At 45.6% G+C, this 15,822-nt stretch overlaps 1 protein-coding gene across 2 annotated transcripts in view; it reads left to right on the top strand.

Moving 5' to 3' along the window:
- The window catches only part of HIP1 (huntingtin interacting protein 1), a 404,747-nt gene extending 389,390 nt beyond the window's left edge, over positions 1–15,357 (top strand). For both annotated transcript variants that reach the window (XM_078679590.1, XM_078679591.1), the window contains 3 exons: positions 5,973–6,034; positions 11,345–11,453; positions 12,283–15,357. In XM_078679590.1, the coding sequence (XP_078535716.1) occupies positions 5,973–6,034; positions 11,345–11,453; positions 12,283–12,293 (182 nt within the window). In that variant the 3' untranslated portion in view covers positions 12,294–15,357. The remainder of the gene's footprint in view (positions 1–5,972; positions 6,035–11,344; positions 11,454–12,282) is intronic.
- Positions 15,358–15,822: the final 465 nt, after the last annotated feature.

Here is a 15,822-nt window from a genome sequence, read left to right as displayed (position 1 = left end):
CAAAGGACGCAAGAACGTCAAATAAAACAGATAAAGACTTGCGAGGGGAAGTAAGATACAAGAGGATGTCGTCCGCATAAAGCGAGACGCGGTCTTCGAAGTCCGGGGCCCATCGAATACCTTTAAGGGACGGTTCCCAACGGAGCCAGGCCGCCAACGGTTCAAGAGCGAGCGCGAACAACAGAGGGGACAAGGGGCAACCCTGACGGGTACCCCTGCCCAAGGAGAAGGGGGTCGACACTCTACCGTTCACTACAACTTGCGCCAGAGGTTCCGCGTACAACAGTCTAACCCAACTAATAAACTCGCACCCGAATCCAAATTTCTCAAGTGTCGCCCATAAATAGGGCCACTCCACAGTATCAAAGGCCATGGAGGCATCCAGGGACGCCAAAATGGCCGGTTCAGTCAAAAGCCCCGCCCTCGCCAGCGCGCCGTGGAGGCGACGTAAATTCAGAGCAGTGTTGCGATGCGGGATAAAGCCAGACTGATCCGGATGGACCAACTCCCCAAGAACCGAAAGGAGACGGGTCGCCAAAAGTTTAGCCAACACCTTAGGTTCAACATTTAATAGGGATATGGGCCTATACGAGGAACAGAGGTCACGCGGTTTACCCTCTTTGGGAATGACGACGATTGTCGCCAGACGCTGATCATAGGGAAGCATGTTCCGCTCACGAGATTCTAGAAACATGGCGCGGAGATACGGCGCCACCTTATCGGGGCATAATTTGTACAACTCAATAGGCAAACCGTTCGGGCCCAGTGCTTTGCCCGAACGGAGCGATCGAACTGCATTGGCTATCTCATCATTCGTAAAAGGGGAGTCCAAAGCAATACGGTCCAAGTCGGTGACACAGGGCAAAGTGATATCGCGCAGAAGAAGGCGGGAGTCGGCAACATCCCTCACAGACACGGGAGCATATACCACACGGAAATATTCTGCAAAACGATCAACAATGGCGGTCGGATCAATCACATTCTCACCACTCGCAGACTGAATCACGGGCACCACACGATTAACTCTTTCTTTCTTGTCCAACCATGCTAGGAGTTTGCCCGCCTTGTCACCCACATCGTACAATCTGCCCTGCTGCTCACGAAACATCACCTTTGCAGCGTCAGTGACCAGAGATTTATATGCAAACTGTTTTAGACCCAGGGCATGAAGTTTGTCAGGCGTGACACCAGATTCCAACTCGTCCTCCAAAGCAGAGATCTCCCCCTCAAGGTCCACCACCTCCTTCCTCCCTGCCCTCTTAGCTTCAACAATCAAGGAAAGGGCCTGTCCACGAATCACAGTTTTAAAAGCTTCCCACAGGGACACAGCCGAAGAGACCGACCCCTCATTTTCCAGGAAATATGCATCCATGGACTTGAGCAAGAGGGTACGAGTCTCAGGGGAGGAAAGATACCAAGGGTTAATGGGAGCCACTCGGCCCGCCGCCTCTACCCCAACCTCGAAACGGAGCCAGAGCGGCGAGTGATCAGAAATACCCCTCGGCAAGTGTAAAATCTCACGAACCGCCGATGATTGGGCTGCGGGCATCAGGAAATAATCCAGCCGGGACAGACTGCCATGGGCCCCAGAATGAAAGGTGTATTGGAGCTGAGTAGGATGCAACAGTCGCCAGCAGTCCACAAGGCCAAAGGTATCTAAAAACCCACCCAACCACTGCTGAGCCTGCGGGGTATCTCTAGGGGGATGGCGATCGTGAAGGCCGGAAAGCACCGAATTAAAATCACCGGCAAGAAAGAGAGTGCTATCAGGGAGATCCAACAGAACACGGCCCAAGTCAGTAAAAGTAGAGGCCTGCAAACCCGGGGGAACATAAACATTGAAAAGAGATAGGGTGCGGCCTTCATATCTACCCACCAGGACAGTATATCTCCCACGGTCATCATGAATCACCTCATCGATAGCCAGGGGGAGGGAGGTTCGAACAAGAATACCCACACCCCTAGATCCGGAGGTAAACCCTGAGTGCGCCACAAGGCGGTAGCCCCATCTATTCATCGCATAACAAACATTACCAATCAAATGGGTTTCTTGCATGAAAACAATGTCCGGTGACAAACGTCGTATACATTTTAAGACCACACTGCGCTTAATACGATCTCCCAGGCCATTAACGTTCCAGGAAAGAAATTTCAACCCTCTACCCCCCATCCCAACCACCCGAGCCAAGACCCCTCGTCCATGAGCTAGACATCAGAAACAGCAGCAAACACAGGAGCAACTCGCCTTGAAAACAACACACAGAAAAGAAAAAACTTCCCAACCCCCCTCCCCCAAACTGAAGAGAAACACCCCCCACCCTGCACCCCTGCAAAAAGCTAAAGAGCCACCCCAACCTGCAGTGTGCCTGTCGCCCAAGAACCCCTATTCTACACAAAGACCCCGGAGGAGGAAAGGTCTCCGTTCCATCCACCCCCCGACCTCAGCAAGAACAAAAATAACAAACGAAAAGACAGAATGATCACAATGTAGAGGGACGCCGGCCAACACTCCTGAGAATGTATTCAAAATAAGACAGAAGAGCCGAACAGTTAGATCTCCACACCACCTTCGGCACCGCCAGGGTGAGCGGCGGAGTCTGTCTCAGGAGGACAGTCAGGCAATGAGTCCAGCCAGTCATTAACAGCATCTGGCCGATCAAAGAAAAGGGTACGTTCATTGTATTCAACCCGGAGTCTAGTGGGAAAGAGCATGGCGTAACGTAGGCCCCGATCCCGGAGACGTTTCTTGGCACCACGAAACTCCATACGTTGTCTCTGAACCTGTTGGGAAAAGTCCGGGTAAAAGTTCACCGTAGCATTCTCAAAGGCCACCGGGCCCTTCACCCGCGAGGCCTGCAGGATAGCGTCCCGGTCTCTATAATGAAAAAGCTTCGCCACAATGGGTCTCGGCGGGGCTCCCGGCTTGACTTTGCCCCCTGGAACACGATGTGCACGTTCCACCGTGAAAAATTTTGTGAGACCAGAAGGGGCCAAATGGTTCAAGACCAGATCCTCAACCAGGAGATCCACCGAGTGGGGTTCAGGGTTTTCCGGTACACCAACCAGGCGAACATTGCAGCGACGCGCCCTATTTTCAAAGTCCTCCAGGCGACGGGTCATGAAGTCGTTCCCCCGACGGAGATTTCCAATCTCTGTTTGGAGCTCCGAGACGTCATTCGTAAGGCTAGAGGATTTAATATCCAGTGATTGCACCCTCTCATTCGTCTTGCCGAGGTCAGCACGAATCAGATTCACCTCGATAGCCACGGTGTCAAGTTTGTGGGCCAAGGCCTCGTACTGTAGGCCGATGGATTCCCTCACACCCGAGATGGCGCCCATGATATCCTGTAAGGAGGGCTCCGCCGACTCTTCCAAAATTCGTTCAGACGCAATACTAGAACCAGGCAGGGCAGCTCCGGGGGACCCCTTAGAATGGGTATAACGGTCCATGACATTTGATTGAACTGGAGCTCCGCGCAGAGGTGTTTTCGTCTTGCGCGTCTCTCTGTCCCCTCTGCCCGCCATTTTGAAGATGCGTCACAGGACAAGCCACCGGGTCCGACGGGCCCGACACCCAAAGTACAGGATCAAAAGTACAGAAAAAGGGGGCACAACTCGGGTAGAGGTCGCCAAACCAGTAAATAGGTCACATGAAAGCCCAACAGCCGATCTGCCTCCAAGTCTCAGTCGCAACACGACATCCACAGCCGTGGCCCAAGTCGGAACGGAATCGAAACCGAAACTTAGGAAGGGGGGACCCACAAGGCCAGATCTCCTGCCGTTGTTGTTCAATTGCAGGACGGCTACAGTACCGCACTCTGTCCCGGGCGCACCTCAAGGGCGGAGCCCAAAAGTTCAGAGCACCATATCTCAGGAATACGAGATCCAAATCGATTTCTGAAAAGTGCCAGGGTAATCAGCCAAACGTCCCCTACACGAATTCTTGCAAGAAATCAGGATTCAGCCAGGATAAAATGTCGGGAGCGGCGAGGGTCCGGAGAGCGCTGTGCTCAAGCGGCCATCTCGGATGCCCGCCAAGCTCCTCCCCTCGTTCTGTCCAATGTTATGTATTTTTTCACTAAAGAATAGGATTTTGGCATTGCACTTGTCAATAGAATGTGGGATAGGAGCGTAATTTAGGGGGTTGACGCTGTGCTTGGTTGTCTTGAAAAATGTTTTGCTTCTTTTGATTGCTGTATGGATTTGCGTTGGTATAGTATTTTGCCTTATCTGATGTGATGAGCTGTCTGCATGTTGCAAGGAGGGACTTGAGTATCATAAGATATCAGGAGTTCTATATTGTATTTCCATTTTCTATCCTGTCTGCAAACAAGGTCTTTAGCATGACAGGGTGCTGAAGGCTTTGGATTACACTTGCGTGTTTTAGTTGGAGCATGAATATTCACACACTTTTCCCAAATAAAAGTGTGAAGTGCTTCCTGCACCTGTACTTGTGTAAAAGTCTGGCTTTTCTCCCTGCCTAGAATTTTGCCATGGTTGTGGGTGTCTGCATTCTTGTGCATCGAGATTATAGGGATGCCTTACATCTTGGGCTGACTGCCACCCTGATTGGCAAGCTTCAAAGGCTATGCTGTGCATGGTCAGACTGGTTTGTTGCCTCCAAGTTGTATAGTTGTATCATGTATCTTTAGCTTTCATTCTCCATGCTGGCTATCAACGCAGCATATTCAGTTCAAGGCTGTTGTCTTTGTACACAGGGTCTTCCACAAGACTGAACCCTAGTTTTGCACCAACCAAGTGGTCCATTTTATCTTGGCACCGACCTATGTCCGCAACATTTGAGAATTGTGTTCATTCCGCACATTTCAGTGAGCGCACTGTGGGAACATAGCTTTCTGGGCCTTAGGGCCTCTTTCTGAAAACCTTCAGTTTTTCAAGGGTTTGAAGGTTTAATGTTTTGCTAAATAGTGTTCTGCAACTGTCAGCTCTCTGTTTAGGCGCTCTGGGTTTTCCTGAGTTCCAGGATAATCCACTGTAACTCACGCTCTAGAAGTAAACAAGCAAATAAATATAAATATTATGATGGTAACGGCATGCTGTGGCACTGTGGGCTTACCACTCAGTGTCATAGGAAGTCTCATTGACTTTACCCATGATCAATGCCCAAAAATAAAGTTTGTTTATTTTGAAGACTTCGCCTGACTCAAAAACTAAATAGTTTTCTAATGCGCAGCATGTGAATCTGAAAAACAACTGCTACAGGTAAGTGACTATTTTCTTGATGGTTGCTTCCCTCTCTAAAGTAACCAGAATGCCTCCCACCTTATTTGCTCATTTTAATCTTTGAGCCCTGAACAGGTCTCCTTAGCTCCCCCTCTAAGACCTAGGCAGCACCTCATCAAGTATACTAGAGAGATCTCTCTTGGTTCAGTTTGTTCTGATGACTTCGATAATTTAGTGCTTCTACTCTCTCACGGGGGCTTGAAAAAAATGCTCATGCCTGAACTTTCCACCATCCCTCCTCCTGCTGAGAGCTGTTAATGGCAAATTGCCTTATCTTCATTACTGCACCATTCCACACCCTACAAAGAGAACAGGGTGAATGTAATTTCCAATTTGACTAAATCATTCTGCACCCTGACTCAACCTGGGAAAGACATGGATGTAAAGTATAGTTTTATTCCTCCTCTGCGACTGGTCTTCGAGACTCTCCGAAACCCTCAAATAGAAGGTAAAAGAAAATCTTTCGCCAGGCACGAACCACTCACTACCCATCTACTACTTGTTGGTAAAAGGACATTCATCCTCAGTCCTCCACCTGCTGCGGAACTAAAGGGGTGTCCGAGCACTGTACTTTTTGGTACCTCTTCAGTGCCAGCTGAGTGCTCAGTGTTTAAGTGAATATTCTTGGATTCACCTGTTCATCCTCCCTTGTATATTGAAATGAGACGCATGTACCATATTGTATCTTCTGTTTGTTTAGTCCTGTATCGATTCTGTCTTTCTCGTAGACACAATGGACTTCTCCAGCATGACTCTCACTCAGATCAAGCGACAGGAAATGGATTCGCAGGTACAGACTCATCCTAAGTCTAACTTTCTTCATGGGGGATTTCTGCCTGGCTTTCTTTGGGCGATTGAGCCTTGCAGTGTATGGGGCTGTTCTGCGTTGGGATTTTTCTGTTTCCTCTTGTGTGACACATTTTTCATTCCACATTTATGCAACTTTTTTTAATACTGACTTATGTTCTGGAGCATATGTTCTAAAAATCACGTCAGACCTCCTCAGTAATGCCCGCCTTTAAGAGAAACATCAAGACCACAACATCACTATATACCAGAGTGTGACAAACTTGTCCACTTAGACAAAGGTCTAGTCCTGGCCTAAGCACTATCCCAACTTCTGCATTGGCTGTGATACTTTTTTGTGGAGCTCTTGGACAGACAGTGGTTTTTGGGCAGTATTATGTGTGGGTAGTGCATTTTACAGTTGGTTTGCCAGGAAGACCAGCTGAACTGAACAACCAGGTAGAAAAAGGGAGAAGTCAAGGCTTACTCTAGGAGGTGGTGTGAGTACGAACCTCAGATACCGCTTCACACATTAAATAACACACAACAATGTCAATTTCCAGCCAGTGCTATCTTTCTACGAAGAGTGAATAATTATTTGTAGTTTGGTGGAAAGAACAGTTAAAAACATGATACCCTAAGAGAACAGTGATATGTGTCATTGCTAGATGTTCTGCATTGCCATATAGCCAATGTTAAATGGTGTCTGATCAGCAAACAGTTCAAGTTTCGAAGACCAGTTAAGACCACTAACAGTTTTTTCATGTAAGGTGTACTTATCAGTAGAGGTGCTTACCTCTAAATCTACTGGTCATGGTGACATCTCACTGGTGTTGCCACTGACAGGATATGGGGCACTTGCTAGAATCCACGGCTTCCACTGGGAGCTGAAATTTTGATTCAAAGACCAACCACAATTAGATATGGTATTGTCTCCGGAACTGTAAGGGATATAGGGCCAGGATTTAAAGAGTTGCTGAATTAAGACAGCAAAAATCCAGCCAGTAAAACTAGACTGTTCACTTGAGGTGGGAGGGAGTCAATAGCCCTCCAGGCCCTGGCTGAATAGGGCTCCCCCGGATATGAGGAGTGCCAGTCTTGATGCAGTATCGCAGTTTACTTGAACAAAAAGGTGTCTTAGTAGCGGCCCAACCTGGATGTCGCTTGTTGTAATTTTCACTGTCAGCCTGTCTAGGGGGATCTTGTGACACCTAGGGTCATATTAGAGAAAGGGCCCTGGGGCACAATGGGCACATGTGCTCGCTTTGTGTACCCCAGGGAAACTTTTGGTATTATGGAAGGGGCTGCAGACGGTTGTGCGCCCCCTTTTGTAATCCTAATAGCGCTGGCGCACATGTGGGGTGTTCCCTCATAAGCATGGGGGCGTGGCCCCATGCAAATGAGGGAATCACTTTGACTCTGCGCCCGTGCCTTATTGCAGCCGCAGAGGCAAACATGCCCTCCGAAGGTGCTCCAACAGTGTGCCTCTTGTGGACAACCATCTCGAGGAGTGAAAGTGGGTGCATTGGACGCCCCAGACATCCCCTGCAAATGGGTGTGGTCACTCACTGCACTAGTTTGCAAGGGGATGTCCAATCCCTCTTGGAATTGCAGGGGGGCTGCCACATGCACTGTGAGACACAGAGATAGCTGCTCTGTATTTCATCTGAATGCTCTGCCCTCAGGGCAACTTGAGTTTGCAGCTGCCCTAAGGGCGGCGCATTCATCACAGTAGGGCCCATTTCCCCTTTCTGCGCCTGGCACACCTGTTTAAAAGTGAATTGTGGAACAACCAGGGAAAATGCACCCTTTTTGTAATACGATCGGCATCCCTTGGTTTCATAAGGTGTATTCCACACATATTCTACAGTCCACTACTCCTTGTAAAGGTCTTCCCATGATGAGGACAGTGTCTCTGTTTTCAGGGAGAACCTCAACTCCCTCTTTAAAGAGCCGGTCGTCTCTTTACAAGTCACAAAAGCAATGTGTCCTCCAAAAGTTTAGGTTTGGCTCCTAACTGAGTGCAAGTTACTTTCTCGTATTTATATGAAGACTTTCCTTTATGTCTGAGTGTGGTAAAAAAACATTGATTCAATGGTAACATTTTAAACTTGAGGCCCAAAGTAGATCCCTAAGCCAACCAAAGTGCCTCTTTTTTGAGACAATTTCTCTATTCAGGAGGAAGCACATTTCTCTTGTAAGTCATGTTTCTTGTTTGTGGATCAGGGAGTTGCCTATCAGATCAATTTGAACTGATGAAGCTTGTTTTGCCTGTAGCTGAATAGGTCACGGCTTATCACTGTTAATAAACGACACCAGCATGAAAAGGATGGCAAGCAGAGCTCACTGGGAGTGGGTAGCAGACACCTATCATAAAAGGTAATAGCAAACACTATAGGCCAGGCAGGCTAAGGCATCTGCTAGAAAAAGAACCATTCATCCAATGCAGCAGCAAGATAACGCTTTGAGGAGGTTGAGACAAAAAATGTACAGGCACCAGAACAGAATGTGTACATTAAACGAGTAAATAAAAATGATCACAAGTGTGTGGTGCAATATCTGCTGTGGCTCCTGAGGCTCCCCGTCCAGCAAATGGCATTCTGCACAGGCGCAGTGCCTAGCAGATATAAGCTCATTTCATGGTAGACACAGAGGACTTTACTAAGGGAAGAGGTAGAGATAGAACCACAAAGGTATCCACCCTAAGCAAGCAGCACCTCTTCTTCTTACCGCTTGACCACAAAAACTAGGTCCATGATACCAGAGTCTAAGAACCTCAGAAGCAGGGATAGTGGGTACCCAGCAGAATTCTACTGCACCCAGTTCAACAAGTTTAAATTAATTAACCACCACAATTGAAGCAATAAAAGCAAAAGATCTTTGAAGCTTCAGTGGAGTAAGAGGTGAGAGAAAGTGGTTAGGGGGTGTGTTATATTTACTTTAAAGAACGAAGGCACTCTAACCATTCCCAGGTCTGATGTTCCAATGTGGTGGCACAGATCATAGGCAGGAATGAGATTTAATACCCACCGTGTTCCTCAGCGATACACCATCAAAGAGTACAATGAAATATAGAAGCCAGTTGTGACTGAGCATGGGTTTTGGGTGAGCTGATTTGCCCCACACTGGTTGCCAATGTGGGAGTTATACACACTGCTTATTATTATTATTATTATTATTATTAAAGGCTTTTATAGCGCGCTCTATTACTAAAAAAATAGTATCCTGTCGCGTTGAGAGCAGAGCAGTTAGAGAAAGAGCAGAAACCTGCAGACACTGCATGGGGGAGGTTTAAACTATAGTATTGAAGAGATGAGTTTTTAGACCTTTCTTAAATGCACTAAGAGTGGATGCAGTTTTCAAATGGAGGGGTAAAGACTTAGCTGCTCTTACTGAAATAGATTGGCCGCCAAGTCTACAGTATTTAAATTTGGGGATGGACATTTGGCATAGATTAGCCGATCGCAGTGGGCGGTTAGGGACATGCAAGGAAAATCTTTTTCTCAGGTAAACAGGGCCAGTTTGATGAATAGCTCGGTAGGCAAGCACTAAAATTTTAAATAGAATCCTATGAGCAACTGGGAGCCAGTGGAGAGCGTGGAGAAGAGGGCGAGCACTAGAACGCCTGGGGACATTGAACAGAAGTCTAGCGGCGGCGTTCTGGATAACCTGAAGGCGATGGATCAGATATGCCGGCAGTCCGCAGAATAGTCCATTCGCGTAGTCTAGCCTGGAAAGTATTAGGGCACGGATAACAGTCTCTTTAGCTTCTTTTGGAAGGAGGGGAAAGAACCTGCGTAAGGTTTTTAAGGTAGAAAAACAAACGCCAGTGAGTTTCTTTAAATGGTCTTCAAACTTAAGGTTCTTACCGAACCAAACCCCTAGGTTTTTCACCGGGCCAGATGAGGCTTTTGGTGGGGGAAGGTCTGCAGGCCAGAGACGTTCACTAAAATCCTCGGGAAAAGAGCCATACAACAAAATCTCGGATTTACTTTCATTGCATTTTAGCTGGGCACTTGCAAGCCATTGAAAAATAGAGGACAGACAAAGTTGGGCCGCCGACGTATCTAAATTATCTTTGGACCAGGTAAACAAAAGTTGTGTATCGTCGGCGTACGCCATAATTTTAGCCCCCAACTGTTCTGCGAGATAAATCAGAGGGGTGAGATAAATGTTAAAAAGCAGAGGGCTTAAAGTAGACCCCTGCGGAACACCAGTGGAAAGTAATTTGGGGGTGGAGGCAAAAGGAGGCAACCAGACTTGTTGAGTGCGATGACTCAAAAATGAGGTCAGCCAATCAAAAGCAGGTCCCACAATGCCTATGTCGGCCAGTCTGGAGAGTAGAAGGGAGTGAGGCACCGTATCGAAGGCAGCAGAGAGGTCCAGTAGAATCAGAGCCGCTCTGCCGCCTTCGTCCAAACACTCCCGAATAGCCTCCGATATTTCGACTAAGGCCGTCTCGGTACTGTAGGCTGCCCTAAAACTGGACTGAGCTGGATGTAGTGCTTCCGTGGATTCAACAAATTTATCCAGCTGATTGAAGACAGTCTTTTCGCATATTTTTGCTAGCGCAGGAAGCAAAGATATTGGGCGAAAATTAGACGGAGTGGCTGGATCTAATCCACTTTTTTTTAGTAATGGGAGCAGTTTGGCTTGTTTCCAACAAGCGGGAACAGTAGCCGTGAGAAGCGAGAGGTTAATAATCTGGGTAACCTCATTTCCCACTGTTTCCGCTAAGCCCGCAAGAACTCTGGCCGGGCATGGATCAGAAGGAGATCCGGATTTTAAGGCAGCAACAATAGCAATGATGTCAGAATTAGATTGAGGGTTGAAGGTGGCCAATTTCTCGGTGCGGGAGGGCATTAAAGGAAGTGGAGTTATTAGGGAAGGTGAAAGGCCGTTGCAAACATTTTGCAAATCCACCTGAATTCTAACAATTTTGTCAACAAAAAATTCAGATAGTTCTTCACACCATTCCTCTGATGCACGCAGCAGAGGTTGAGACGCGCATGGAGATACAAAACTTTTTACAATCGCAAAAACTTCTCTACTATTGTTATTTGCTTTATTAATACGACCAGCGAAATAGCTACTTTTGGCAGATCTGATGGCTGCGTAATACTTTTTTTGCGCAGTCCGCAGATCCTTTTTTGCTTCAGGAAGATAAGCTTGTCTCCACACCCGCTCCAGCTTTTTACAGCCTGATTTAAGGGTACGGAGGGCTTGGGAAAACCAGAGGAGAGACAGTATTTGTAGTAAATGCTTCTCAGTTGAATGCACTCAGTCAAAAGATAACAAGAGTCTTTTTTGGCAGGTGCGGGTGTTAGAGCTGGAAAATGAACTTCAGAAGGAGCGTCAAAAGCTGGGAGGTCTTCGGAAACAGCATTATGAACTCGCTGGGGTTTCTGAAGGCTGGGGTAACGGTGAGTGTTCTTGACAAAGCACTAGACAATTGTTTAGTAGATTCAGTATTATTCCACATTTGGGGAAAGTAAAAAGAAAGAGTGCTTTAGGCAAATGAGTATATATATATGTATATATATATATATATATATATATATAAATATATATATATATATATTGGGTATATTTTTACAGTAATGCTATCGGGTAGTATTTTGCGGGTGCGGTGCGAGATATGCATCTGCTACCTGCACCCCTGAGGGCGCAAAGAAATCTTTACTTGCTTAAAACATTTACTGTCTGGGGCAGTTAAACTGTTCTGTCTCCATATATTATTGGTAGTCTTGTGTGCATCCCCTAACTTTAGCCTTAGAAGACTGGCTTCCCTTGTGGCCCACATGAGTTATGTGCAAACTTATTAACCAATTCTGTTGTATGGAATTCTATTGTATGGAATTCTATTGTATTTCATTTTAGGCTGTAGAGTGTGGTGTATTGACTGTTGTGTTTTTGTAAGTTTGGTGATTGTTTTTAATTACCTTAATATCCGAATAGAATATGCAGTGCCCATGTCTAATTGCTCTGCTAATTGATAGGAGGGCTAGTGAGACGTGCAAAAGGATTGCACAGCTGTTTTCGTGTTGCTTCTGTAATCTGGCCCTTCTTCAAATTATGGAGTAATTGCCAAAGTGGCAGGCAAGACTAAAAAAAAAAAAATAGGCTTCTCGAAAGAGTGCTCTTACTAACGACTAAAGATTTTTATTTTTAACGATCAGTTATGCACCAAATGTTAGGGATGTGATGTGCAAGAACCTTACAAAGACATGTCTGTCTCTTCCTTCCTTAAAGATGCGGACTAGTTTTGTCGAGAGGCCGAGGTGAAAAACAGTGCTGCTGCTCTGGCTGAAGGATGCCAGTCTTTTGCTGCTCTGTCTGAAGGAAAACAGTGTCCTGGTGCAACTTCTGACTTCAAGCACATGTACTCCACATTCACAAGGAACCTCCCCAGAGCACAATCGGGAAATGTGGCTGTTCAACGTGTGCACACCACGACCACAGAGGAGGCAGAATCTACTCACTGGCTGTCCACTTACCTACACTTCACTGCGAGGCTAGCAACTTTTTATTTTACAGACAATGAAAAAGGAAACTCTTCAAACCGGCTGCACTCCTTTACTTTGAGGATAGGTATGCTTGGTTTTAAAGCCTTGTTTACCTTTTTGCACAAGTGTCTACTTAGTATTTGGTGGTGTTACTGACAAGTGCCCTTTGGGGAGAATAAGTGCCCAGCAACGTGTCAGAGACCACAAATGCAGCAACTTGGATATCCTTGCAAATGTGGACAAAGCTCTTTACAAGGACACTCCCGCCAGATGAATAGGAACCCATACGAATCTGGTGCACCTTAACCCAGACAGATAAGTCCACAAACTATCCCAAAAATAATTAACAAACTGTGGAGAGTGGCCGTCCTCAGATGGTCACTGGGCCAAGGCAGCTGTTCTCTGCAGTATCAGAAGTGATTGTAGAACATCCAGTCTTCACAATTTATTTTATTTTTTGGCATCATCCAAGCATCATCCATACATGCCATATATTTAAGATTTTCGTAAAACAAAGCAGAGCTGTACAGTCTTTCACTGGGGTCCAGCATGAAGAGATGTGTTGAGTGGATGGTGTTCTAAATTCCTTCCAAGTGTGAACATGCAGATCTCTCTCCTTCATGTGCTTTATAGTGTTTATAATATGGGGGTGATGATATTATAATTTAGAAGCATGTTGATGACATCACATCTATTACTAAACGCAGAAATGAGCATTAATGTTATAGAACCGGAGCTGGTGACACCCCTGCTCCACTCTAAAAAGGGGTAGCGGTGATATTTTCACCAGGTGTACCCATTGTAGTTCACATTACTACTTTTCAGGAATGACATTAGTAATGGATGGTTGTCTCTAGCATTGTTTACGCTGTAGATCTTTTGTCTGGTAATCTTGTAGACCACTCCCTGAAAAGATGGGCTTGAGATTTTAGCACTGGGCATCTAATAGAGGGATTGCAGAATTTGATTACTTCAAAACTACCGAGTTAGCCTCAAGATCTCAACCTTTTCATATGGCTGAAGGTGTAAAGTGTACGGTCTCTGATGGCATTTTACTGACTGCAAGCGTTTGCTTATTGAGCACTCAGATGTGATGTCATCGTAGGTTGCTGTGAAGCTCATTCTTTTTGTCCATTTCAGTTGTTTAAATCTTGTTTGCTTTTTATTTTGTGGATATGAAATCTTCGGTGTGGCCCAGTGGGACCTCGTCTTTGGAGGCAAGCGAAATCTGGGACATGGCTATAGTCACCTAATTTTCAGCACAGGGCAAGGAGGTTTGCTTGTTTGCAGTGATACTTGCATTGTGTCTTTGAATGGATGTAGGCATTTCATGCTTGTGGGTTTCTCCAACCCAACACACACTAGTCCCTTCACTGTGTCCTTAACTGACCAGTTACACTGTGTTACATAACTCAACCCCTTCCAGAGCAATAAGGTTTACCTGTGAATCAATAGCATTTAAGATCGTCTCACACTCAGTGTCACAATGTCCTCACTGCTTCATTGTGCAACGACACAAAGATAGGCCTCTGCCGGGACCACGCTTCTGTTGGTTCAACATGCGCATTAACAATTCACCCGGTGTAAGCTCTTGCAAACATGAGGCCACAAAGCCTGTGTCTTCCTGTTGCACATCCCTGCTTTTGTCATCTCATAAAATGCGTAGAAGCGACCACAAGCAAACACTGCACCCAGGTACTGGGTTTGTATAGAGACCAAGGTTGGTATGTCTTCTCCCCCATCCAATGAATGCAGGTTCACACAGAGCAGATAGTAAGCAATACCAAATGTTTCGGTTTACTTTTCTTCGCCTTTGCCCCCTCACAATTGTTATGTTTTCAACATGCTGCCTTATTGAGTAATATCAGGTGCTGTAGGGAGTGAAATTGGAAGTGTTGAAATTACAGGACACCAAGCAAAAGACCTCTCCGGCCAAAGTAAATGAGCGCAAGGAGAGATAGCCTGAGACCACCGTACTGTCACGTCTTCCCGAAATTGTATCCGGTTTTACAAATCAGCACTATTTTCACTGTGAATCATTCCTCAGCGATTGAAGAGACCACATGTCACCGGTATGTAGACCATATAACAGCTGGTGACGAGTGCATTCTGACATACCGATGAGGGTTTAGCAAGCTACATTGCGAGCTCAGGAGTTTACAATAGGGATTGATAGTAGAGTTCTTCGACACAATAGCTCTCCAGTAGTGTTGAAGACATTCGAGGGAGAAAGGAAGAAGAGGGATCTCAGGTGCTTTGAGGGAACTACTGTTCTGTTTATGTGTTTAATAGATTTAACTCCTTTCGAAAGCCTTGAAAAGAGTACTCAATTAATTTTATCTCCCAAGTTTGGTGTTCACAGTTCTATTTAGCTTTTGCAAGGCATCATCCTTCTTTTTCAGATAAAAAGGCAGTCCACCTGATTTAAATTTCTTACTGGAGAAGCAAATTACCTATTTTTAGAATTTATTTTAGCTTAATTTTAAAACGGAAGAGGAAAGGGAGATGAAATAGACACCTGGCCTTAAAACCATAGAAAAAGATAGAAACTGTAAAAGAGGGTTGGAAATGCCTCATTCTAATGAAATTGTAAATTACATTTTCCCGACATTTTAAGGATTGTCACTGCCTTTGGGTTTTTAACAAACATGTTATTTCATGTCTTTGACTTATGAAATGAATGACAGCCTCTTCCCATTTGCTCATTGCTGTCCTTTCCAAACAAAAATGGTCATTAATTGTAGGGAAGCTGTTTCTTTACCCCTTTGTACAATATGTTTAACGTGTATTTTCAGTTTTTAAATAAATATTTCAACACTTACTCTTGTTGAGTTTTATTTGTATGTGTGTGTGGTTGCCCATTTAGTAAGGTAGACATTACAAGATATTTCACCTGAAGAGCAGACCTGATCACATTCAAAAACCTGTTTGCGGTAAAGCGAATATTCGAAAACACAACAGCACGTTTCTGGTCACGAATTACACTGTGCAATTATCTCCTCTGCGCCAGTAACTTTAAAGACATGCTGGTGTACAACATGGCTAAAACACGTTGGCATAGCCAGTAGCTCTTGCATAGGCAAGACCAATTGGCGTTGCCAATGCTTGCTTTTTCTGCTCCTTACCGATGCCGTATTGGGAGATGCTGAGTTTTCCCAGTATTTTGTTTGATGTTTTATTTGAAAAAATGGGTAGTTGGTAAATGTGTCCTTACAAAATCTTCAGGCTTGTTAATGTCCCTAACAAAGCGAGTGACCTCCATTCTTTGGTGTCTTTGTGGAAGTCC

Source organism: Lissotriton helveticus, chromosome 3_1 (genome assembly GCF_964261635.1).
Source record: "Lissotriton helveticus chromosome 3_1, aLisHel1.1, whole genome shotgun sequence".
In the NCBI taxonomy this organism is placed as follows: Eukaryota; Metazoa; Chordata; class Amphibia; order Caudata; family Salamandridae; genus Lissotriton; species Lissotriton helveticus.
The sequence above is the reverse complement of the archived record's forward strand: the minus strand, read 5'-3'. Positions and strand labels throughout refer to the sequence as shown.